General features: G+C 46.9%; 1 protein-coding gene across 4 annotated transcripts; it reads right to left on the reverse strand.

The window, feature by feature from the left end:
* Positions 1-9,688: 9,688 nt before the first annotated feature.
* On the reverse strand, positions 9,689-24,389 carry ctc1.S (CTS telomere maintenance complex component 1 S homeolog). 4 transcript variants are annotated; one of them, NM_001246313.1, is given in 24 exon segments: positions 9,771-9,910; positions 11,574-11,700; positions 12,608-12,773; positions 13,459-13,520; positions 13,602-13,746; positions 13,816-13,887; positions 14,033-14,195; positions 14,277-14,377; positions 14,567-14,631; positions 14,708-14,809; positions 14,947-15,036; positions 15,118-15,418; positions 15,631-15,712; positions 16,925-17,033; positions 17,432-17,584; positions 18,135-18,315; positions 18,741-18,967; positions 19,161-19,289; positions 19,389-19,682; positions 19,984-20,119; positions 20,196-20,404; positions 20,490-20,748; positions 23,939-24,078; positions 24,232-24,261. In NM_001246313.1, coding segments are annotated over 24 exon segments (3,483 nt in total).
* Positions 24,390-24,573: the final 184 nt, after the last annotated feature.

Here is a 24,573-nt window from a genome sequence, read left to right on the forward strand (position 1 = left end):
AATTACACTTTACACTTCAATATTGGAAAAATAGAAAGTAATTGGAAAAAGTCGTTATTTCTGGTGATCTATCTGAAACCAACTAGTTGCTTGAAGGTGAACAACCCCTTTAAAGGAATTGTTCAGTATACAAATAAAAACTGGGTAAATAGGCTGTGCAAAATAAATAATGTATCTAATATAGTTAGTTAGGCAAAAATGTAATGTATAAAGGCTGGAGTGAGTGGATGTGTAACATAATAGCCAGAACACTACTTCCTGCTTTCCACTGATTGGTTACCAGGCAGTAACCAATCAGTGACTTGAGGGGGGCACATGGGACATAGCTGTTGCTTTTGAATCTGAACTGAATGCTGAGGATCAATTACAAACTCACTGAACAGTTATGTCCCATGTGGCCCCCCTTATAGTCACTGACTAACTCAGAGTTAGAGAGCTGAAAAGCAGGAAGTAGTGTTCTGGCTATTATGTTACACATCCACTCACTCCAGCCTTTATACATTACACTGCTGAACTAGCCATGCAGCATGTGGATTTTATAGTTCACAGTTGTCCATTTCTTTGTTCGTGTGTTAAAATATTGCACAGAATATATCGAACAAGACTCCGTTTCTTTCGTTTCCATTGCCCCTGTGTCCATAAGAGGTTGGGTCAGTCCAAGGAAGATTAATAGGAGGGGGCCTACATACAAATATGAGCACTGCAAAATAAGAATAATGAAAAGCCGAATAGTTAATATGTTTGTTTGTGGTTTGGGGGTTGTTTTTTGGTTGCCAGGGTCAGTGGCCCCTAACCACCAAATAGCATTTTCATTTTTTCAGCTGCAGGCTAAAAAAAAAAAAAAAAAGACCAATTGAAAGTAATTTAATGACATGTTTTTAAAGGGGAAATCTTTTTGTAAGCCTGGCAGCACCAGGAGCTTCTAGCTCAAGCCATTTACATTTAATGCAACAGATTTTCCTTTGTCTTTCAGGAGTCGCTGGGAGTTTTAGTGACTTTCATAGGGTCTCACTGCAAAGCTTATTGGGACTATTGGTTGTGCTCCCCCCTGAGGGCCTATAGTGGGCAAACTTAAATATATATGATGATAGTATCCATCTCCCCTTGTGATCAGTCTCAGTCCATATAATATGATACAATACGGACTATTCTCACGCCGTCCAACACACATTTATATAATGGACAGTTATATAAGCAGATACCTGAGTGCTGTTAGGGACGGGGAGAATCCTGCGCAAAGTCCTTTATGTAAGGCCCCGAAACCTGATAGGGCCCCGATTTCAGCATCAGCTACTGTCTCTCTCTCTCTCTCTCAAGCATGTGTGAGTATTACCGGGGGGCAATATTGTTTTTTGGGGATGGTTATCTGTCTTTCCATCCATTCTTCCATCTGTCTGTCACTGTCTGCCTTTCTATCTAGCATCCTCACCTCCTGTACACTCTCTCTCTCTCTCTCTCTGTCTCTCTCTCTCTCTTAGTGTCTGTTTCTCTCCCTCTCCCTCTCTCTGTCTCTCTCTCTTTCTGTCTCTCTCTCTCTTAGTGTCTGTCTCTCTCCCTCTCTCTCTCTCTGTCTCTCTCTTCCTCTCTCTTCCCCCCCCTCTCTCTCTCTCTCTCTCTCTCTCTCTCTCTCTCTCTCTCTCTCTCTCACTTATGGGCTTAGGGTCCTCAGCAGACCCGAGGGAATAGTAGGACCTACTTTAACTGATTTAGCTCTAACACAGGCACAATAACATGGGCAACATGGCCAATAAGATGGAGAGCAAGATGATAAAACGGGGAGCAAGCATGATAGGATGGGGAGGAGGCACGAGATGAGGGGCAATCACAATATGATGGGGAGCAGGTACAACTATCTAACATGGAGAACAACATATAACATGGGGTACAAGCACAGCTAGATATAACATGGGGTACAAGCACAGCTAGATATAACATGGGGTGCAAGCACAGCTAGATATAACATGGGGTGCAAGCACAGCTAGATATAACATGGGGTGCAAGCACAGCTAGATATAACATGGGGTGCAAGCACAGAAAATGGTACAATAGGGAACATGCACTTCAATATTTAACACGGGGAGTCTGCAAAGAAAGCTATAATATGGGGAGCATGCTCAGTTAGAACTAAGATGTGTAACAAGCTGGGGAGCAGGCACAATATGATGGGGTGCATGCAGACTTATATGTAACATGTGGAGCAGGCACAATATGATGGGGTGCATGCAGACTTATATGTAACATGGGGAGCAGGCACAATATGATGGGGTGCATGCAGACATATATGTAACATGGGGAGCAGGCACAATATGATGGGGTGCATGCAGACATATATGTAACATGGGGAGCAGGCACAATATTATGGGGTGCATGCAGACATATATGTAACATGGGGAGCAGGCACAATATGATGGGGTGCATGCAGACATATATGTAACATGGGGAGCAGGCACAATATGATGGGGTGCATGCAGACATATATGTAACATGGGGAGCAGGCACAATATTATGGGGTGCATGCAGACATATATGTAACATGGGGAGCAGGCACAATATGATGGGGTGCATGCAGACATATATGTAACATGGGGAGCAGGCACAATATTATGGGGTGCATGCAGACATATATGTAACATGGGGAGCAGGCACAATATTATGGGGTGCATGCAGACATATATGTAACATGGGGAGCAGGCACAATATGATGGGGTGCATGCAGACATATATGTAACATGGGGAGCAGGCACAATATGATGGGGTGCATGCAGACATATATGTAACATGGGGAGCAGGCACAATATTATGGGGTGCATGCAGACATATATGTAACATGGGGAGCAGGCACAATATGATGGGGTGCATGCAGACATATATGTAACATGGGGAGCAGGCACAATATGATGGGGTGCATGCAGACATATATGTAACATGGGGAGCAGGCACAATATGATGGGGTGCATGCAGACATATATGTAACATGGGGAGCAGGCACAATATGATGGGGTGCATGCAGACATATATGTAACATGGGGAGCAGGCACAATATGATGGGGTGCATGCAGACATATATGTAACATGGGGAGCAGGCACAATATGATGGGGTGCATGCAGACATATATGTACATGGGGAGCAGGCACAATATGATGGGGTGCATGCAGACATATATGTAACATGGGGAGCAGGCACAATATGATGGGGTGGCATGCAGACATATATGTAACATGGGGACAGGCACAATATGATGGGGCATGCAGGACATATATGGTAACATGATGGGGTGCATGCAGACATATATGTAACATGGGGAGCAGGCACAATATGATGGGGTGCATGCAGACATATATTTAACATGGGGAGCAGGCACAATATGATGGGGTGCATGCAGACTTATGGCTGCTATTGGTCAGTGATGTGTTAGTTTTCGATATCAAAATCTGATCTGCCCCTTACACCTCTATCTATCTATCTATCTATCTATCTATCTATCTATCTATCTATCTATCTATCTATCTATCTATCTATCTATCTATCTATCATCTATCTATCTATCATCTATCTATCTATCATCTATCTATCTATCTGTCTGTCTGTCTGTCTGTCTGTCTGTCTGTCTGTCTATCTATCTATCTATCTCTATCTATCTATCTCTATCTATCTATCTATCTATCTATCTATCTATCTATCTATCTATCTATCTCTATCTATCTATCTATCTATCATCTATCTATCATCTATCTATCTATCTATCTATCTATCTATCTATCTATCTATCTATCTATCTGTCTATCTGTCTATCTGTCTATCTGTCTATCTGTCTGTCTATCTATCTATATCTATCACAGTATAAACTGGGCTCTTTATTTCCAGTATAATGAGGGGGCAAATTTAGCTCCGGAAGTCCCCCTCTCCCACCTGGTCTGTTAATTGTCACTTAGAAGCTGTGACACAAAGGAGCCTGTAATTAACACACTGACACATCATGCGTCACCCACACAATCAGCTCATTCCAGTAGGTCACACACGGGTTTGTGTAGCAGAGCTGAGGTCAGGCTCATACATGAGAATGTCTTTATGGGAGTTAATTCCCATATTTACCTGTATTAAATGTATCCTATTTGTATAGTAACATATAGCTTATTTATATGATCCCAGAACCCTCAGTGACTTCTAATATCCTTATCATTTACAGTAGGGGGTACATTATCCCTTATAATACATGAGTGATACTCAGAGTTCCCTGTATAACTCAGCCTGCAGCCTTGTGCCTTTATATGGTCACAGAACAACCCCTCAGTGACTTCTAATATCCTTATCATTTACAGTAGGGGGTACATTATCCTTATAATACATGAGTGATACTCAGAGTTCCCTGTATAACTCAGCCTGCAGCCTTGTGTCTTTATATGGTCACAGAAACAACCCCTCAGTGACTTCTAATATCCTTATCATTTACAGTAGGGGGTACATTATCCTTATAATACATGAGTGATACTCAGAGTTCCCTGTATAACTCAGCCTGCAGCCTTGTGTCTTTATATGGTCACAGAACAACCCTCAGTGACTTCTAATATCCTTATCATTTACAGTAGGGGTCATTATCCCTTATAATACATGAGTGATACTCAGAGTTCCCTGTATAACTCAGCCTGCAGCCTTGTGTCTTTATATGGTCACAGAACAACCCCTCAGTGACTTCTAATATCCTTAGTCATTTACAGTAGGGGGTACATTATCCCTTATAATACATGAGTGATACTCAGAGTTCCCTGTATAACTCAGCCTGCAGCCTTGTGCCTTTATATGGTCACAGAACAACCCCTCAGTGACTTCTAATATCCTTATCATTTACAGTAGGGGGTACATTATCCCTTATAATACATGAGTGATACTCAGAGTTCCCTGTATAACTCAGCCTGCAGCCTTGTGCCTTTATATGGTCACAGAACAACCCCTCAGTGACTTCTAATATCCTTATCATTTACAGTAGGGGGTACATTATTCCCTTATAATACATGAGTGATACTCAGAGTTCCCTGTATAACTCAGCCTGCAGCCTTGTGCCTTTATATGGTCGCAGAACAACCCTCAGTGACTTCTAATATCCTTATCATTTACAGTAGGGGGTACATTATCCCTTATAATACATGAGTGATACTCAGAGTTCCCTGTATAACTCAGCCTGCAGCCTTGTGCCTTTATATGGTCGCAGAACAACCCCTCAGTGACTTCTAATATCCTTATCATTTACAGTAGGGGGTACATTATCCCTTATAATACATGAGTGATACTCAGAGTTCCCTGTATAACTCAGCCTGCAGCCTTGTGCCTTTATATGGTCACAGAACAACCCCTCAGTGACTTCTAATATCCTTATCATTTACAGTAGGGGGTACATTATCCCTTATAATACATGAGTGATACTCAGATTTCCCTGTATAATTCAGCCTGCAGCCTTGTGCCTTTATATGGTCACAGAACAACCCCTCAGTGACTTCTAATATCCTTATCATTTACAGTAGGGGACTATAGTTCCCAGCATGCTTTTCCAGCCAGTGGCTCAGTGATATAGTCAGAGCTACAGAAGGAGAATTGGATTTAGGAGGCTAAGACTGTGCAGAGAAAAGCTGAATATTCAGCAGATGTGAGAGTGGGGGTGTTTGTCAGATGTTGAAGGGTGGGGGTGATGATGATGATGATGATGAAGGCTGGGGCAGCCGGATGGAGCCGAGATGTTAGATGGTGAGTAGGTAACACAGTGGCTGCTGGGGAGATTACATGTGACTCAAGTAAAGCCAATGAAGGGAAAATAATAAGACTGGAATAGAAGATGTACAATGACAAATACATGCACCAATTTTAACAATTTTTTAAATGCTTTTCTTTTAATTTTTGACATTTTTTCTTCTTGTTATTATTATTATTATGCTTCCCCATCTTAACAATATCTCCCTGCTGGAAACAACCAGGTTGCTCTTGATTGGTGCACTGCACATTGCTGACTCAGCCAATCAGAGCCGGGGAACAGCGTCAGCGACTCACAGCAAAGAGCACATCGTTGGGAAGACAATTGTAAGTGGAGCAACTGTGATTATAAACACATAACATTTATAATAACGGGTCCCCTGAAATCTGCAGATCACCAGAGGCCACTTATTTATAATAATAATAATAATAATAAAATAATAGAGGGTGCAGGGGTTGGCTCACCAAAGCTGATATTGCTCAGCTCCTGGTCATCTTCTCACAGCAGAGGTCTCTGTGGCTGGTTGTCCTTTACAGCCTCCTATTTGGGCTCCAAGACCAGACTCTTGCTGGGTTCTTTGAGGCTCTCGGCATCCCCAGGAACAGCTCCTAATGATTTAGACTGTCAGCTAACCTGGCCAGAAAGAGACTGCTCTGATGTTCTTCTGCTTAGGAAAACAATTAGAAACCTTTCTCACATCTCTCCTAAGCAGAAGAACATCAGAGCAGCCTCTTTCTTTCTCCTGACAACTTCCTTGACTACTTGGTGGTCAGACTGGTGGGAAACTGACCAGAAGGTGGTGCTGTTGTAACAAAATTCATTCATATTAACAGTACATGTATCCCTTAATATCTTGGAATCAAAAGAAAATAAATAATGAATGTAAATGTATCGGTCCCCTTACCTGCTTGTCTGTAGCTGTGAGTGCTGGGGCAGTTGTGCACAACTTTAAATCACGCAGAAGCCCAATATTATGTCAAATGTTCTCAAAAATGGCACAGTCATTAGAGAAAAGCCTTCCTACTGGTTATTCCCACGCTCTCATTTACCTTCAGCAAGAGAATCAGCTATGGAACCCCATGAAATGAAAGAAACCCAGTGAAACAAAGCTAAGCAAGAGAAGCCGTCACCCTCCTTAGCACATTGTCATCTCTCGCCTCCCACACTGATCCTGCAGACAAAGGATAAACAATTGACAGAAGAAACGTAGTCATACGGCCTCCCACACTAACCTGCAAGTCTGACCCGCAGAAAATATTCCCTGGGAAGATGCTTTAGAGATGTGCAACATGGTCTGAAATGTCATCTCAGATAACTGCCAGAAGATGACAGTTGACTGAAGTAGAGTGTAAGCAAAGATCCAGTTGGGTTGTAACTACCTGCACGTCTGTGGAGAAAAGACTCCATTTCTGCAGTCCATAAGCTTATACTCAAGGTGCCCACTTTACATATGGATTACCTGGGGCTTAGAGAACACGTGGGGATCATTCTCCACTGATGGATCTCCGGTGGAAATCATCAAGAGCACCAAATTCCTTGGGGTACATCTGGCGGACAACCTCTCCTGCCCCCTAAACACCAGCTCTATAGTGAAGAAGGCACAGCAGTGTCTCTACTTTCTGCCTAAGCTGACAAAAGCCCACCTTCCACCATCTATCCTCAGTATCTTTCACAGAGGGTCTATTGAAAGCATTTTATGCAGCTGCATCACTACCTGGTATGGAAACTGCTCTGTATCAGATCTCAAGATCCTGCAGCAGTTGGTGAGGACAGCGGAAAAGATCATTGGGGTCTCGGTTCCTGCCATTATGGATATTTACCACACCCGCCTGTCTCCAGAAGGTGACCAACATTGTTGTTTCTATGTACTGTATTACTGTATATGGCTGAAATGACAATAAAATCCACTTGACTTGACTAGAAACTTTTCACTCATTTGGGTTGGTGCATTTATTGTGCAATTCAGGTGCCTTTGTACCTCTGCCACTGGTATAACATGAGTAAGTTAAAGGGACATTTGTTTAGATGTGGCAAAATGTGCTTGGGAAATGCCATAGCAAATTGGTTTTGGTGAATTGAAGGCCCTCTCCAGGTTTCCTCTTTGGTAAAGAAATACAGATATGGAGCTAAATTCTGGCACTGCTGAAACCATTGTGCCATAAGGGCAATGCACACCTGGATCTGGATCGCGGAATACCTGCAAAGTGGTTGGGTTTCAGGCAAAAAGTCCTAGATTCCTTGGCCGTGGGCCAGTCCGCTGGTATTTATTATTAACATGTATTTATATAGTGCCAACTTATTGCGTAGCACTGTGTAACCTGGTAACCCCCTGGGTACCCAACAAGGTTGCAGTCTTGATCCCTCCCACCCTTGTGGTTCTTCCAGTTTTTAATTTTTTTGGAAATTTCAGGTTGCAGGTAGGGATTTAAAAAAAATGGACTCTACACCAGGAGATTAATCGTCAGCCATAAAGCTTGGCTTCTGCTGGCAACTAATCTCGTGTAAAAGCTTTCCCCGATGTCAATAATGTGAATCACTGGTGGTAAAACCCATGTGTCGCTTCAGTCTACGAAAAATAGCTTCAAGTTGCATCAAGAAAAAACTTCAAGCAATTTTGGAAGTCTAAAGCAACACATGGGTTTAGAGTATTAGCTTCCTTATCAACTGTTCTAATGAAAGGCTTTGTGTTATCTACAGCTGAGAGGCTGCTCCTGCACCATGAGCTGGAGGACCTGGGTTCTATCCTGCTGGAGGTATCTGGGTTTCTGGCAGCTGCTTTGCTTGCTCAGGGATGGTGTTGGCTGGTTTATAACATGGTATAGTTTGTGGCTTCAGATAAGTGGGGATTCCACTCTTCCTCCTCCTTGGTGAAGCTTTTTCAATAGCATGACACTTAGAAGGTGGCAGGTGTCTCCAACTCTGGTGAGTGGCATCTGAAAAGTTGGTTTTCAGACCACCACTCTTGTGGTGGTAGTTTTATAACTCCAGGAAAACTCACAGTTTCAGAATGCAAGGGTTGTGACAGCCCAGTGTGGTGCTGGGTCTTTTATAACCTCCAGTGGCAGTCTGCACCTATGAGCTCTCAGTGTGCCATACTTTAGATGATACTTGAGCAGAACCTTTTTATGTCTATGAGGAGACTGTCATATCCACAAGAAGGTTCTCTAGAAGTAGACGCTTGTAGGTTCCATGAGACAGTACTTGCACTACCCATTAGAAGACTCCATGTCATCCATGAGAATATTCTCTAATAGAAGACCCTTGTATGTTCCATGAGACTGTACTTGCACTACCCATGAGGAGACTCCATCCTATCCATAAGCAGGTTCTCTAGAGGTAGACCTTTATACGTTCCATGAGATTATAATTGCACTACCCATGAGGAGACTCCATCTCATCCATGAGAATGTTCTCTAGTAGTAGACCCTTGTATGTTCCATGAGACTATACTTGCACAATCCATGAGGAGACTCCATCCTATCCCTAAGCAGGTTCTCTAGAAGTAGACCTTTATATGTTCCATGAGATTATAATTGCACTACCCATGAGGAGACTCCATCTCATCCATGAGAATGTTCTCTAGTAGCAGACCCTTGTATGTTCCATGAGACTTTACTTGCACTACCCATGAGGAGACTCCATCCTATCCATAAGCAGGTTCTCTAGAAGTAGACCTTTCTACGTTCCATGAGATTATAATTGCACTACCCATGAGGAGACTCCATCTTTTCCATGAGAATGTTCTCTAGTAGTAGACCCTTGTATGTTCCATGAGACTTTACTTGCACTACCCATGAGGAGACTCCATCCTATCCATGAGAATGTTCTCTAGTAGTAGACGCTTGTAGGTTTCATGAGACTGTATGTGCACTACCCATAAGGAGGCCATTATCTATATCTATCTTTGTGCTGTCCTTGGGCAAATGAATTGTTTTGTGTGATACAACAATTGTTACTTTTTTTTTAATGAAATATAAATGTATCTAATAATGCATATATACATAGGAATAAATTGGAAATATATTTCACTTAGTTGCGTTCTTGGATCAGATGACAAAGGGTCCGGGGCTCTACTTCTTCCAGCTGTAGACAGATAAGCGTAGGGGGTGGTGGCACGTGTGTCATGTAATCGCGTTCCCCACGGGTGAACCGCCTTAAATGTGAAGGTTCTGAAGGAGGAACAAGGAGGATGTTACACAGTTGTGTTCAGAATAATAGCAGTCCAACATCACTAACCCGATCAATCACTGGTTTTAGTAGAAATTCAATTTGTACATGGCAAATAATTTACTAGTAGGTGTAGTAGAGTCATATAAACCAACAGACCCAACAGTCATTATTCTGCTGCTGATTCTGTGTCATTAAATTATTCACTGACCCAAATAATAGCAGTGTTACACATAATAATAACTTGTTCCAAATAATAGCAGTGTGGGGTTCAATTAGTGAGCTCATTGATTCTGGGAAAAACCAGGAGTCAATTTCTGCCCTCTTTCTCTCAAATGGGTCGTTCCAGACATTGTTCAGGAGAACAGCCGACTTTGATTAAAAAGTTGATTGGAGAGAGGAAAACATAAAGGAGAGCAGAAAATGAGCGGCTCCTTGTCTAAAATGATCTCAAATGGAACCAAAACCTGAAAGACGTGGAAGAAAAAGGAAAAACGGCCATTGGAATGGAGAGAAAAATATCCAAAATGGCAAAGACTCAGCCAATGATCAGCTCCAGGAAGATGAAAGAAAGAGTAAAGTTACTGTTCCGATTAGAAGGCGCCTACGTGAAGCCAAACTATCGGCATGAAGCCCCCGCAAAGTCCCATTGCTGAAAAAAAGAGGTGCTTAAGAGCTTACAATTTGCCAAAGAACACATTGGTCTAAAGAGAAATGGCGCAACATTTTGTGGACTGATGAAAGTAAGATTGTTCTTTTTTGGGTCTAGGGCCTAGGGCCCCCCCCCAAAACAACGAATTGAAGCCCCAGTAAGAGTGAAGCCGGGGGCACAAGCTTCATGATATGGAGATGTTTGTGACATTTCAGCAGCCAGTTGGATGACTGGTGAAACGTCTTCAAGGGAAAAAACCACAGCAAGTCCAGTTGATTTGACTTATTTCTATAGATATGATATGGAGATGTTTCTCATACTATGGCGTTGGGCCTATTTATCTCTTTATACCAGGGATCATGGATCAGTTTCAATCCAAATACTTGAAGAGCTCATGTTGCCTTTTGCCCAAGAGGAAAAGCACTTGAAATGGGGGTTCAACAAGACAACGACCCCAAACACACCAGTAAACCAGCAACATCTTGGTTCCAGACCAACAAGATTGACGTTATGGAGTGGCCCAAACCAATAGAAAACTTGTGAGGTGACATGAAGTGTTTGTGAGGCAAAAGCAAGAAATGCAGAAGAAATATGGAGCAGGTTGTTGGAAGTTGGTGGAGTCCATACAACACAGATGTGCAATACAGGAACACTGCTTGTGTGCAGAGTTTCCAATGCTTTTGTCTGTATGGAAATAAAACCTATTATAAGGATTTTGAGCTTTATTCACTTTTTTTTAAACACACTGCTATTATTCTGAATACAACTGTGTATATGGATACAATATTAACTCCCATCTGAAAAAGGAGACTGCTGAATAGAGTCTGGTTATTCCCTGCCAAGTGTATTATCAATGGTCCATGTGTAGGCAATTTACCTGTTAAGTACTTGCCTGGTGGTCTTCACCAGTTGGGTCAGACTGGAATCAGCCCATGTGCAAATAGTTCTAGTTTACCAAATTTGAAAATGGAAGTCTTGTTTTTGGTCATATCACTGCTGCCACCAGGTCTTACCTGCTGGGAGGGGCCTCGAAGAGCCAGCAAGCCCTTTAAATGTCAGGATCAGAGGGCGAGAAACAGCAGGGCGAGAAATCAGGTAGGTCACATAGCAGGAGAGAGGGTCCTCACTTCGCATTTCACCCTGAAATGAAGGAAAAACCATACAAGACAGAGGGTTCATAAAAATAGGAGGTTAATGTTCCAAGTTTGGCTCAATATGGATACTTGAGTTCCAAAAACTTCCATATATATCATTGGGTCTTAGAACAGAATGTTGACCTGACCATTGAATGTTCTAACTCTATGAATGGCTGCTGGTTGTGCTTGACCATTGAATGTTCTAACTCTATGAATGGCTGCTGGTTGGGCTTGACCATTGAATGTTCTAACTCTATGAATAGCTGCTGGTTGGGCGTGACCACTGAATGTTCTAACTTTATCAATGGCTGCTGGTTGGGCTTGACCATTGAATGTCCTACCTCTATGAATAGCTGATGGTTGGGCTTGACCATTGAATGTTCTAACTCTATGAATGGCTGCTGGTTGGGCATGACCATTGAATGTTCTAACTCTATGAATGGCTGCTGGTTGGGCTTGATCATTGACTGTTCTAACTCTATGAAGGACTGCTGGTTGGCCTTGACCATTGAATGTTCTATCTGTATGAATGGCTGCTGTTGGGCTTGACCATTGAATGTTCTAACTCTATGAATAGCTGCTGGTTGGCCTTGACCATTGAATGTTCTATCTGTATGAATGGCTGCTGTTGGGCTTGACCATTGAATGTTCTAACTCTATGAATGGCTGCTGTTGGGCTTGACCATTGAATGTTCTAACTCTATGAATGGCTGCTGGTTGGGCTTGACCATTGACTGTTCTATCTGTATGAATGGCTGCTGTTGGGCTTGACCATTGAATGTTCTAACTATATGAATGGCTGCTGGTTGGGCTTGACAAATAAATGTTCTACTGCTGTACTCCTGTAACAAAAAAAGCCAACTTGTGTTGCCCTACTCAATATGATACTTCAACTTCAAATTTACTCTCACCGGGACCTCGTAGTTCCGCCCACGATTCTGAACTTTGACCTCCCCTTGAGAGAGGACTCGGACCTGCAATGCCTCCCACAAACCCCGCGGGACCCCGAGTGCTGCCAGGACCGCCTCATCTTGTAGCTGTATGCTGGATTCTCCTGAGCCGTCCTCCACTTTGACCCTGAGGAAGGAAAGAGGGGAGCACAGTTACTCCTGTCTGTGCCATAAAGCAGCATTTTAGTGCTGCAATACGACTGGACACTTGCATTTGCAGGATACAGGGAAACGCATCTCAGAGGTAGATGGTGATCTCTCGGATAGGTCATCAACAGGCGGCTTTCTTTAGCTGGCCACGACTCACCAGGAGGAGGTCACACACCCTTTTTTCCCTAAAGGTGGCCATACACAGGCAGATTACATTAGCAGATATAGGTTCTTCAGGCCGATTCGGCAATGTGTGTAGGGGCTTCTGATGGGTCCCCCAGATCAATATCAGGCCAAAAATCAGCCTATAGATTGGGCAGGTTTGATTTTTTTCTGTGATCAAGGACCGCATCAATCCTACGACTTGTCGGTGCCCACTCTCTTCTAGTAATCTGATCGTTCAGCCCTAGGGCCAAACATTTGGATTAACCCGATATCAGACTGCCGTTAGTGGCCATAAAGGGGAAAGATCCGCTGGTTTGGCGAGTATCGTGTATGGCCACCTTAAGGTGGCCATACACGATACTCGCCAAACCAGCGGATCTTTCCCTGTTATGGCCACTAACGGCGATTAGCTCTGAGTGGCTTGTCTTCAACATGTGTAATGGAATGTACAATATTGGCTGGAAAGAATCAGACTGGAAGTATAACTGTAGCCTCACCAGGCTTTAGCGCGGAAGACTCCGGAGCGGGATGTGCAGGATGGGGATCGGCTACAGTTGCCCTACAAGAGACAAAGGCAAGTTTTACAGGAACGTTTGATTTTGGCAAGTTTTCCCCCCGGTCAAGACACGGAGGCACTTACTGCCGTAAAGATGTCCTGGCAGGCTGCACAGACCCAGGCTAGAGTGATGTTGAGTACACACACAATAGAGCACACGGTACGTTGGGGTATCTGTGAACTGGACATCTGGGAGAAGAGGGTGAATTTGGGGGCCAGGAGACATTCACTGCAGGGGAGATGAAGCTGGTCAATACAGGGCCTTCCTCAAACTGCCCCATAAGCCCCGCCCACTTACTTGCTCTCAGCAGGAGGGCTCAGCACACTCACACGGGTGACGGACACACTGCGCAGATACACCCCACCGGACCTGGGGAGACAGACTGGAATATTAGGGATTAGGAAGTAACATGATTGCATTTACCCGGCAAGGCCCAAGGCTTCTCCTGGCCAATCCCGCTAAAGCCGGGACCATATTATATGTGTGAGAGGCAACACGGAGACGGTAACATTACCCGGAGATTTTCCTCTCTAAGCCTTGCAGTAACACTGTGGCCCCTGGCAGCAGCCCGAGTGAATAAGGGCCCCGGGATTGGTTCATATAAACAGACACCACAGCCTGACTGTCCAACTCTGCCAAAGTGACCTTGAGGGAGACGCCGTGTGGGAGGAAGGACCCTGAGGAGAAGAGGAGAAGCGTGAGGAACCAGTGGGATCAGTCTTGTGCAGGTGGCAGTTTGATGGGTAGGTGGCACTTACCAGTAACGGTGCTGCTTGCGGGGAACATACGTGTGTTCTGGGAGTCACACAAGGTGCGGTGGGTAACCACGCCTGTAATGTTCAGGAGAGAGGCCGAAGAGCTAGGAGGGCACAAACATTATTATATCAGACCCCAGTGCAACTGCACCCCCTTGTGTCCACAAACTGACTCAACAGAGGCCTATGGTTCTTCAGAGACAAGCAGCAAGGCAGCTTCCACTCGTACATATAAATATGAACACTAGGGTCATGTGATATGAAGAATATAAAACCCTAAGTAAATCGTTCACCTGCTTTTCAGCGTTTCTCCGACAGTGAGTGCCAGCTCCGATGGCCAAGGTAGAGGGTCAGGAGCCTGCAGATAAAGCATTGGGTCAGCAGCTCAGCCAATCCACACTCACACAGACAGGTAAATGCAGCAGTTAAGGTACCTCTACGTCCTGCAGGGTCCACTCACAGGGGATTCTGAAGCACGCCGGGCAACTGAACATCTGAAGGGAGTCTTCAGGCTGGTGCTGAAATATCTCCAGATCCTGTTAGGGGGGAAGCGAAATACAGATTATAGGATAACAATACTCATACGGTGTCTATATAAAGAGACACACTTACATATAAAGTCCCCCACCGCAGGGTGACATAGACAAGAGAAGTTAGGAAGTGTCAGACTTACCGGCTCTCCGGTTGCAATCAGACGATAGACCCTGTTGGGCTGCAGGAAGTGAAACCATCGGGCGGCAGAATGACAGAAGAAGAGCATGACCTGCAGTAGGACAGAGACGGGATGAGAGGTCTGAGGGGCAGAGGGGGAAACATCGGAGAGTTACAGAGTCCTTCCCTTTACCTTGGTTAAAGGTCTGTGGTCCTTGTCCCATGATGCTCTCTGTTCCTCCTCTCCCTCGGCCAATAGTTGTGGTGCCCCCAGCCACACAGCTTGGGCCTGAAACTGCCATCCCCTCTCCTGGCCAGGAATGGGCACAAGCCCTTCTACTCCCTTCACCAAGAAGAGTCGGCTGGCGAACGACCCCTCCAGCTTGGGCAGCTTACGTGGTCGGGGCAGATGGGAGGTCGCCGGGGGGCATGTTTGGCAGCCGTGGGACGGGTGCAGGATTCGGGCATCGCTCGAGAGGAACTGAATGTATGTCCTGGGGAGAGGGGGAGACGGGGGGTGGAAAGCAACGGAGTGATAGAACATGATGGAACATTCCAATGGGAAAGCTCAGCACAACTTCATAATCTTATGGAAATATAACAAAGTAACAGTAAGTTAGGTTGAAAAAAAGACACACGTTCATCATGTTCAACCTTTCAGGTCTGTATATAACCTGCCTAACTGCCAATTATGAAGAGAACTTACACTGAGTTAGTCTTCCCCTCCTTCTCTGTGTCCTGGATTGTCTCCCTGAGCAGCCAATAGCGACACACCTCTATTGTACAGCCTGCCAATGGGGAGACAGAGACTGGCTGAGGATTTGGACTATAGGGACTGGCGCATTATATTCCTGGGAACAGGGGAGAGATGGGACCTGCTATAGGGAGCTTGGGCGGGCACATTGATTCCTGGGGACAGGGGAGAGGATGGACCTGCTATATGGGGACTGGGCGCAATGTTACTATGGTCTGGGAAAGGGGAGAGATGGGACGCTGGAGGGGGACTTGGTTGCTAGGTGCGCCATTAATTCCTGGGAACAGGGGAGAGATGGGATCTGCTATAGGGATAGTGGCAGGCATTATATTCCAGGGGAAGACAGGGGGCGAGATGGGACGTGCTATAGGACTAGCGCATTTATAAGTTTCCTGGGGAATCTAGGGGAGAGATGGGTACGCTGGCTTATAGGGACTGCGCATTTCATATTCCCTGGGAGACAAGGGGAGAGATGGGGACTCTCTATAGGGGACTGGGGCGCATTTATGATGCGCTGGGAAAGTAGGGGACGAGATTGGGGACCATGCTATAGGGACTGTTGGGCGCAGCTATATTCCTGGGAACAGGGGAGGAGGGAGTGACCTGCTATAGGGGACTGGCGCATTATTCCTGGGTAACTCAGGGAGAGAATGGACCTGCTATAAAGGGAACTGCGCATTATTATTCCTGGGGAACAGGGAGAGATGGGACCTCTGCTATAGGGAATCTGGCGCATTATATTCTGGGAGAACAGGGGAGATGGACGCGGCTGCTATAGGGACTGGGCTGCAGGGAAGAGACTGGACCTGCTATAGGGACTGTGCGCATTATATTCTGGAGAAACAGGGGAGAGATGGGACCTCTTATAGGGACTGGCTGCATTATATTCTACCAAAATGGGACTGCTATAGGGACTGGGCATTATATTCCTGGGGAACAGGGGAGAGATGGGACCTGCTATAGGGACTGGCGCATTATATTCCTGGAGAACAGGGGAGAGATGGGACCTGCTATAGGGACTGGCGCATTATATTCCTGGAGAACAGGGGAGAGATGGGACCTGCTATAGGGACTGGCCATTATATCCTGGAGACAGGGGAGAGGGGGGACCTGCTAGGGCGGCATTATATTCCTGTGGAACAGGGGAGAGATGGGACCTGCTATAGGGACTGGGCATTATATTCCTGTGGAACAGGGGAGAGATGGGACCTGCTACAGGGATAATGTACAATTGGGGGGTCGTTACCTATCCAGGCAATGGGGGGCCGGGGCAAGACCAGGCAGGGGAGAGACTGAGTCTGGTCCTTCAGCACAAGGAGCCCCGAGGAAGAGGAATGGAGCACCCCAAGGAGTCTCTGGGGGAGAAGAGGGAAGAAAGGGAAATAAGATACAAGATTCCCAGCATTAAAGGAGAAGTAACCTACTTCCATTTCCTCATACAAATAACATATAATACTACATGAACTCTGTAGCCATTTCATTCCCCCGTGACAATCACCTGCTCCGTACGTACGACATTTTACAAATTTGTCGACCGCCACTTCTAGGTTACTTTTTTACCGACACTTTTGTGAATTCCCCCCAATGAGTTGGGTACGAGACTAATGATATCAGGTTAGACCTGCAGGGGTCACTGATCCCCCCATGAGTGATGCAATCATGCCAACCCTCCCCTTTGGTGACATCATAACCCGATTCTGCACATCTGTGTCACTGATGGAAGGGGTGGAGCTTATAATACATAGATACTCACCAGACCAGGACGAAGGTCTTGGGGTTGCAGGGAGTGATGGGTCCATCGCAGAGATCGAGTGGATTCCTCAGTCTGAAGATACTGGGCGTCAGAGACTACAGACTGGAGAAGTGAGAGTGCGGGGAGACTCCAGGGAGGAGAGAGGGAAGAATACTGAGGGAGAGAGAGTTTTGGAAACAGGTTAAAGGATAAGTAAACCTTTAAAATAAGTAAATGTAAAATTAATGAGGGGGCTATTCTAAGCACTTTTGTCATTTACATTCATTATTTATTTTGTTTTGATTCCAAGATATTAAGGGATACATGTGCTGTTAATATGAATGAATTTTGTTACAACAGCGCCACCTGCTGGTCAGTTTCCCACCAGTCTGACCAGCAAGTAGTCAAGGAAGTTGTCAGGAGAAAGAAAGAGGCTGATGTTCTTCTGCTTAGGAAAAGAATTAGAAACCTTTCTCACATCTTTCCTAAGCAGAAGAACATCAGAGCAGCCTCTTTCTTTCTCCTGACAACTTCCTTGACTACTTGGTGGTCAGACTGGTGGGAAACTGACCAGCAGGTGGTGCTGTTGTAACATAATTCATTCATATTAACAGTACATGTATCCCTTAATATCTTGGAATCAAGTTTTATGAACTGGGGGGACACCAACGTGATTGTAGCCATTCCCCCCTTTTTTTGGCCAACTCTATTTCCATACTCCTACCTCTCGCAGAGGACACTCGTGAGGCTCTTTCAGGATCTCTCCCTGCAGGTCCCGCTCATGCCTCAGCCCCAATTGTGAGAAAGAAGAGAGAGTTTCGGAAAGAAGCTTCTCTGTTACACCGGGGGGACCAGAAGCAAATGATCCATGGAGGCACCGCTGCTTAACCAGAGATGGGCACAACCTGAGAGGAGACCAGGGCAAGAGACAAAACCTGAGAGGAGACCTTGGAAAGAGACACAACCTAAGAGGAGCCCAGGGAAAGAGACACAACCTGAGAGGAGACCAGGGAAAGAGACACAACCAGAGAGGAGACCAGGGCAAAAGACACAACCTGAGAGGAGACCAGGGCAAGAGACACAACCTGAGAGGAGACCAGGGCAAGAGACACACCCTAAGAGGAGAAAAATGGAAAGAGGCACAACCTAGGAGGAGCCATGGGAAAGAGACACAACCTAAGAGGAGACCAGGGAAAGAGACACAACCTGAGAGGAGACCAGGGCAAGAGACACAACCTGAGAGGAGACCAGGGCGAGAGACACAACCTGAGAGGAGACCAGAGAAAGAAACACAACCTGAGAAAGATCTGCCTTCACCCCCCAATATTACTTCTCTCGCAGTTTCACAGCGATGTCACACGCCCACAGGTACTCGGGCAGTCTCAGGTGATATCGGAAGAGGAGGTGAAGGTGAAGATTTCCAGCTGTGGAGACGGGTGATAACGGGGTGCAATGCCGTGAGAACTGGGTGACTCTCACCCTGCTCCTGAGACAGCACGTTAGGACGATGGGAGGGAAGAGGGGGCTGGGAGACTGCTGGAGGTGCGCGTCCGATACCTGATGCAGAAGGAGAATAAAGACAGGAGACCGTTCATTAGATTAAGTGACTCACAGTGAGCCTATAACATATGGGTGCTATCATGTGATCTCATGACCCCCAGTTAAACTGGAGACTATTCCCCAGGCCCTCACTTCCTTTAATCCCTAATTGGCAAAGAGTCGCCAATGTAACACAGGATTTGGCTCTCACCTCCACTCTGGCGCCCTCTCTCAGGCCCCTCCCTCCATTCAGCAGCTGCAGGTAGACTGTGCACAGCAGCACCTTCCCATCCAGCTCATATAATCCTGCTTGTGGGTCTAGAACACGAGTCAGCGACCCCTACAGGAAAGAAACACAATAAAGGAAATGCAAACTTAGGAGACGGGACGGACAACATCAAACCAATAGGAGGGCTGTGGGCTGTGGTCGCTCCCTCACCTGATAGGTCAGAGTCTTGGCTTGTTTATCTCCTACCCCCATCACCTTCTCTTGGTATGAGCGATCCTCCTGCATCTCATGCCCAGCAGAGCCAGGGGGGCTGCACTCACTCAACTCCTCACCGGGGGACACAGGATGGGATGGGGGTAATTCTGGGCTTGAAATGAGACAGGAAGAGGAGGTGACGGCAAAAACGCGATGGGAGGAGCCACGCAGAGAGGAAATGGAGAGTGATGTCACGGTGTACGTATCACCCACACTCAGTGCATGGAACCAGCTCAGTCTGGAGGGAACCTGTGGGCTCAGAACAAAGGAAGAGATACTTCCCTGTGATACAGATAAAAGGGGCTGTGACTCTGCCCCGCCCCCTGCAGGGTGACACAGACAAGAATTGTGACTCTGCCACGCCCCCTGCAGGCTGACACAGAGAAGAGCTGTGACTCTGCCCCGCCCCCTGCAGGGTGACACAGAGAAGACCCATGACTCTGCCCCGCCCCCTGCACAAGAGCTGTGACATCGCCCCGCCCCCTGCAGGAGACACAGAGAAGAGCTGTCTCTGCCACGCCCCCTGTAGGGTGACACAGTCCATAATCACCTGCACTATAATTTGGAGACATTTCCTCTGATCTTGGAGGAAGAAGAAGAAGAAAGTTTTGTGGCGGATGTTAAGGAGGGAGGTGACACGAGACACCCGGCCGGTGACAGTGACGTGGGGGTTCCTGGGGTGCAGCCTGTGGGGAGAAAGGAAAGAGATGGGAATAGAAAGTAAAGGAACAACTAAACCCCAATAACCCTTCCCCCCGTTACCTGTCCTTGAGCAGAGCAGACGCACTATAGGGAGTGAGAGCAGATGCACAGTCCGGGGGGTTCTCTCTAACAACACAGGGAATTAGGGGTTCCGGGGGGGAAATGATCTCCAGGTGCCCCCCCACTGATCCTTTGCACCGGGGAACAATGTACGACCAACATGGCAGCACCACCAGGGACCCCAAACAGGACAGGTCCAAGTGCAACACCTGAAAAGAACCAGGACAGGGCTGAGAGATTAAATGGGGCCCCACCTGAGGGCCAAACCAGAATGATTAAAATAGGGGCACCAACCTCACAGGGGATACAGCCGCTCCTGTCTCTAATGTACAAGTTCCCATCATGCTTTGCACCCTCCCCCGCAGGAAGGTCCGTGATGTACCCAACCAACAGCAGGTGAACTCTGGGGAGGAGCTTGTTGGAAGGGGAGGGTGTGGCTTCCTTGAACTCTGCCTGCTCCTGCCACCATCTTTGATAACGCTCAGTGCTCCAGCCCAACAGGGAGACACAGGGGGAATGCTGGAAGGAGAGGAGCTGGGAGATTGGGGTGAAGCTGCAAGAGATAGGGGGGGGTGCAGATTATTTGCAGGGGGCACAACACAGGGATTTACCCAATGTTACTAGCACCCCTAGACTCACTACTGAGACTGTCACTCTATGATCAATTGTGAGCGTTAGGGTAGAGAGACCGTTGGCACTAGTGAGGGTACAGAGACAATGGCAGTAGGGAGGGTAGAGAGACCATTGGCATTAGGGAGGATAGAGAGACCGTTGGTATTAGGGAGGGTAGAGAGACCGTTGGCACTAAGGATGGCAGAGGGACTGTTGACAATAGGGAGGATAGAGAGACCGTTGGCATCAGGGAGGATAGAGAGACCGTTGGCACTAAGGATGGCAGAGGGACCGTTCACAATAGGGAGGATAGAGAGACCATTGGCATTAGGGAGGATAGAGAGACTGTTGGCGTTAGGGTGGATAGAGACCGTTGGCGTTAGGGTGGGTAGAGAGACCGTTGGCATTAGGGAGGATAGAGAGACTGTTGGCATTAGGGTGGGTAGAGAGACCATTGGCATTAGGGAGGATAGAGAGACTGTTAACGTTAGGGTGGGTAGAGACCGTTGGCGTTAGGGAGGGTAGAGAGACCGTTGGCACTAAGGATGGTAGAGGGACCGTTGGCACTAGGGAGGATAGAGAGACTGTTGGCGTTAGGGAGGGTAGAGAGACCGTTGGCACTAGGGAGGGTAGAGAGACCGTTGGCACTAGGGAGGGTAGAGAGACCGTTGGTGTTAGGGAGGGTAGAGAGACCGTTGGCATTAGGGAGGATAGAGAGACTGTTGGCGTTAGGGAGGGGTAGAGAGACCGTTGGCACTAGGGAGGGTAGAGAGACCGTTGGTGTTAGGGAGGGTAGAGAGACCGTTGGCATTAGGGAGGATAGAGAGACTGTTGGCGTTAGGGAGGATAGAGAGACCGTTGGCGTTAGGGAGGGTAGAGAGACCGTTGGCGTTAGGGAGGGTAGAGAGACCGTTGGCACTAAGGATGGTAGAGGGACCGTTGACACTAGGGAGGATAGAGAGACCGTTGGCGTTAGGGAGGGTACAGAGACCGTTGGCACTAGGGAGGGTAGAGAGACCGTTGGTGTTAGGGAGGGTAGAGAGACCATTGGCACTAGGGAGGGTAGAGAGACCATTGGCGTTAGGGAGGGTAGAGAGACCGTTGGCATTAGGGAGGGTAGAGAGACAGTTGGCATTAGGGAGGGTAGAGAGACAGTTGGCATTAGGGAGGGTAGAGAGACTGTTGGCTTTAGGGTGGGTAGAGACCGTTGGCGTTAGGGTGGGTAGAGAGACCGTTGGCATTAGGGAGGATAGAGAGACTGTTGGCATTAGGGTGGGTAGAGAGACCGTTGGCATTAGGGAGGGTAGAGAGACCGTTGGCGTTAGGGAGGGTAGAGAGACCGTTGGCACTAAGGATGGTAGAGGGACCGTTGACACTAGGGAGGATAGAGAGACCGTTGGCGTTAGGGAGGGTACAGAGACCGTTGGCACTAGGGAGGGTAGAGAGACCGTTGGTGTTAGGGAGGGTAGAGAGACCATTGGCACTAGGGAGGGTAGAGAGACCATTGGCGTTAGGGAGGGTAGAGAGACCGTTGGCATTAGGGAGGGTAGAGAGACAGTTGGCATTAGGGAGGGTAGAGAGACAGTTGGCATTAGGGAGGGTAGAGAGACTGTTGGCTTTAGGGTGGGTAGAGACCGTTGGCGTTAGGGTGGGTAGAGAGACCGTTGGCATTAGGGAGGATAGAGAGACTGTTGGCATTAGGGTGGGTAGAGAGACCGTTGGCATTAGGGAGGATAGAGAGACTGTTAACGTTAGGGTGGGTAGAGACCGTTGGCGTTAGGGAGGGTAGAGAGACCGTTGGCACTAAGGATGGTAGAGGGACCGTTGGCACTAGGGAGGATAGAGAGACTGTTGGCGTTAGGGAGGGTAGAGAGACCGTTGGCACTAGGGAGGGTAGAGAGACCGTTGGCACTAGGGAGGGTAGAGAGACCGTTGGCATTAGGGAGGATAGAGAGACTGTTGGCGTTAGGGAGGGTAGAGAGACCATTGGCACTAGGGAGGGTAGAGAGACCGTTGGTGTTAGGGAGGGTAGAGAGACCGTTGGCATTAGGGAGGATAGAGAGACTGTTGGCGTTAGGGTGGGTAGAGAGACCGTTGGCGTTAGGGAGGGTAGAGAGACCGTTGGCACTAAGGATGGTAGAGGGACTGTTGGCACTAGGGAGGATAGAGAGACTGTTGGCGTTAGGGAGGGTAGAGAGACCGTTGGCACTAGGGAGGGTATAGAGACTGTTGGTGTTAGGGAGGGTAGAGAGACCATTGGCATTAGGGAGGATAGAGAGACCGTTGGCACTAAGGATGGTAGAGGGACTGTTGGCACTAGGGAGGATAGAGAGACTGTTGGCGTTAGGGAGGGTAGAGAGACTGTTGGCGTTAGGAAGGGTAGAGAGACTGTTGGCGTTAGGGAGGGTAGAGAGACTGTTGGCGTTAGGAAGGGTAGAGAGACTGTTGAGACTAGGGAGGATAGAGAGAGCGTTGGGGCTAGGGAAGAAAGAGGACAGTGTTTGTATTTATTTGTATAGAGCTCCTTTAGGAAAAAGTACTGTACAGAAAAAAAATAAATTAGTAGTAACAAACAAGGGGTCTCTGCAATAATAAGTAACAATTATAAGTAACAATAATAAGTAACAATAATAAGTAACAATAATAAGTAACAACTCATTATTAGAAAAACAATTCACATAAATATAAATATAAAGAAAGAGGCTGCTCTGATGTTCTTCTGCTTAGGAATAAAATGAGAAACCTTTCTCACATCTTTCCTAAGCAGAAGAACATCAGAGCAGCCTCTTTCTTTCTCCTGACAACTTCCTTGACTACTTGCTGGTCAGACTGGTGGGAAACTGACCAGCAGGTGGCGCTGTTGTAACAAAATTCATTCATATTAACAGTACATGTATCCCTTAATATCTTGGAATAACAACAAAATAAATGATGAATGTAAATGACAAAAGTGCTTAGAATAGCCCCCTCATCAATTTTACACTCACTTATTTGAAAGGTTTACTTATCCTTTAAGTGCTCAGTGTCAAGGAGACAAAAGGATGGAGGACCCTACCCTGAAGGGTTTACAGTGTAAATGGGAGGGAACTTACAGACACAAATGAGAGGGGGGCAGAGAGTGACAGTTTTACCTGTAGCTGAGAGGAAGTTGTTGGCAGTGACGTCGGAGGCAGCGGATAAGGCGGTCCCTGAGATCAGGGGGTGGAGTCTCGTCTCCCTCCAACAGGAAGTCCCGCACGTGCTTTTCAGAACTCTCCAGCCACTGGGCCACCTGAGGAGACACGTGATCAGCTGACAGACCCGGGGAAGAACAACATGAGGGGGAATAAGAACTTCCGGGGAAGTAGAACGGACTCCTGACTGAGTTACACTGCCCCGTGCGGGTAGAAAACACAACTCATTATAACGTATAATCTCCGCTCACCTGGGGCCCCGCAGGCTCCTCACTGACCATCCGGAACTCGACACAGTACTGGCAAAACAAGCCGGAAAGACGTCACACGTCACTAGCGAGTTAGGGCGGAAGTGAATAGATCAATGCGCACAATGACGCCGTACTCACTGACCATCCGGAACTCGACACAGTACTGGCAAAACAAGCCGGAAAGACGTTACACGTCACTAGCGAGTTAGGGCGGAAGTGAATAGATCAATGCGCACAATGACGCACAATGGCTGCTCCGAGGAACTACAATCCCTGGGGCGCTTCTTTTGTGCGTGGAGCGGAGGGGCCGGTCCCTTGTGCAAATTGAGGGACTTTATATAA

The sequence above is a fragment of the Xenopus laevis genome, chromosome 3S, assembly GCF_017654675.1.
Source record: "Xenopus laevis strain J_2021 chromosome 3S, Xenopus_laevis_v10.1, whole genome shotgun sequence".
Taxonomy (NCBI): domain Eukaryota; kingdom Metazoa; phylum Chordata; class Amphibia; order Anura; family Pipidae; genus Xenopus; species Xenopus laevis.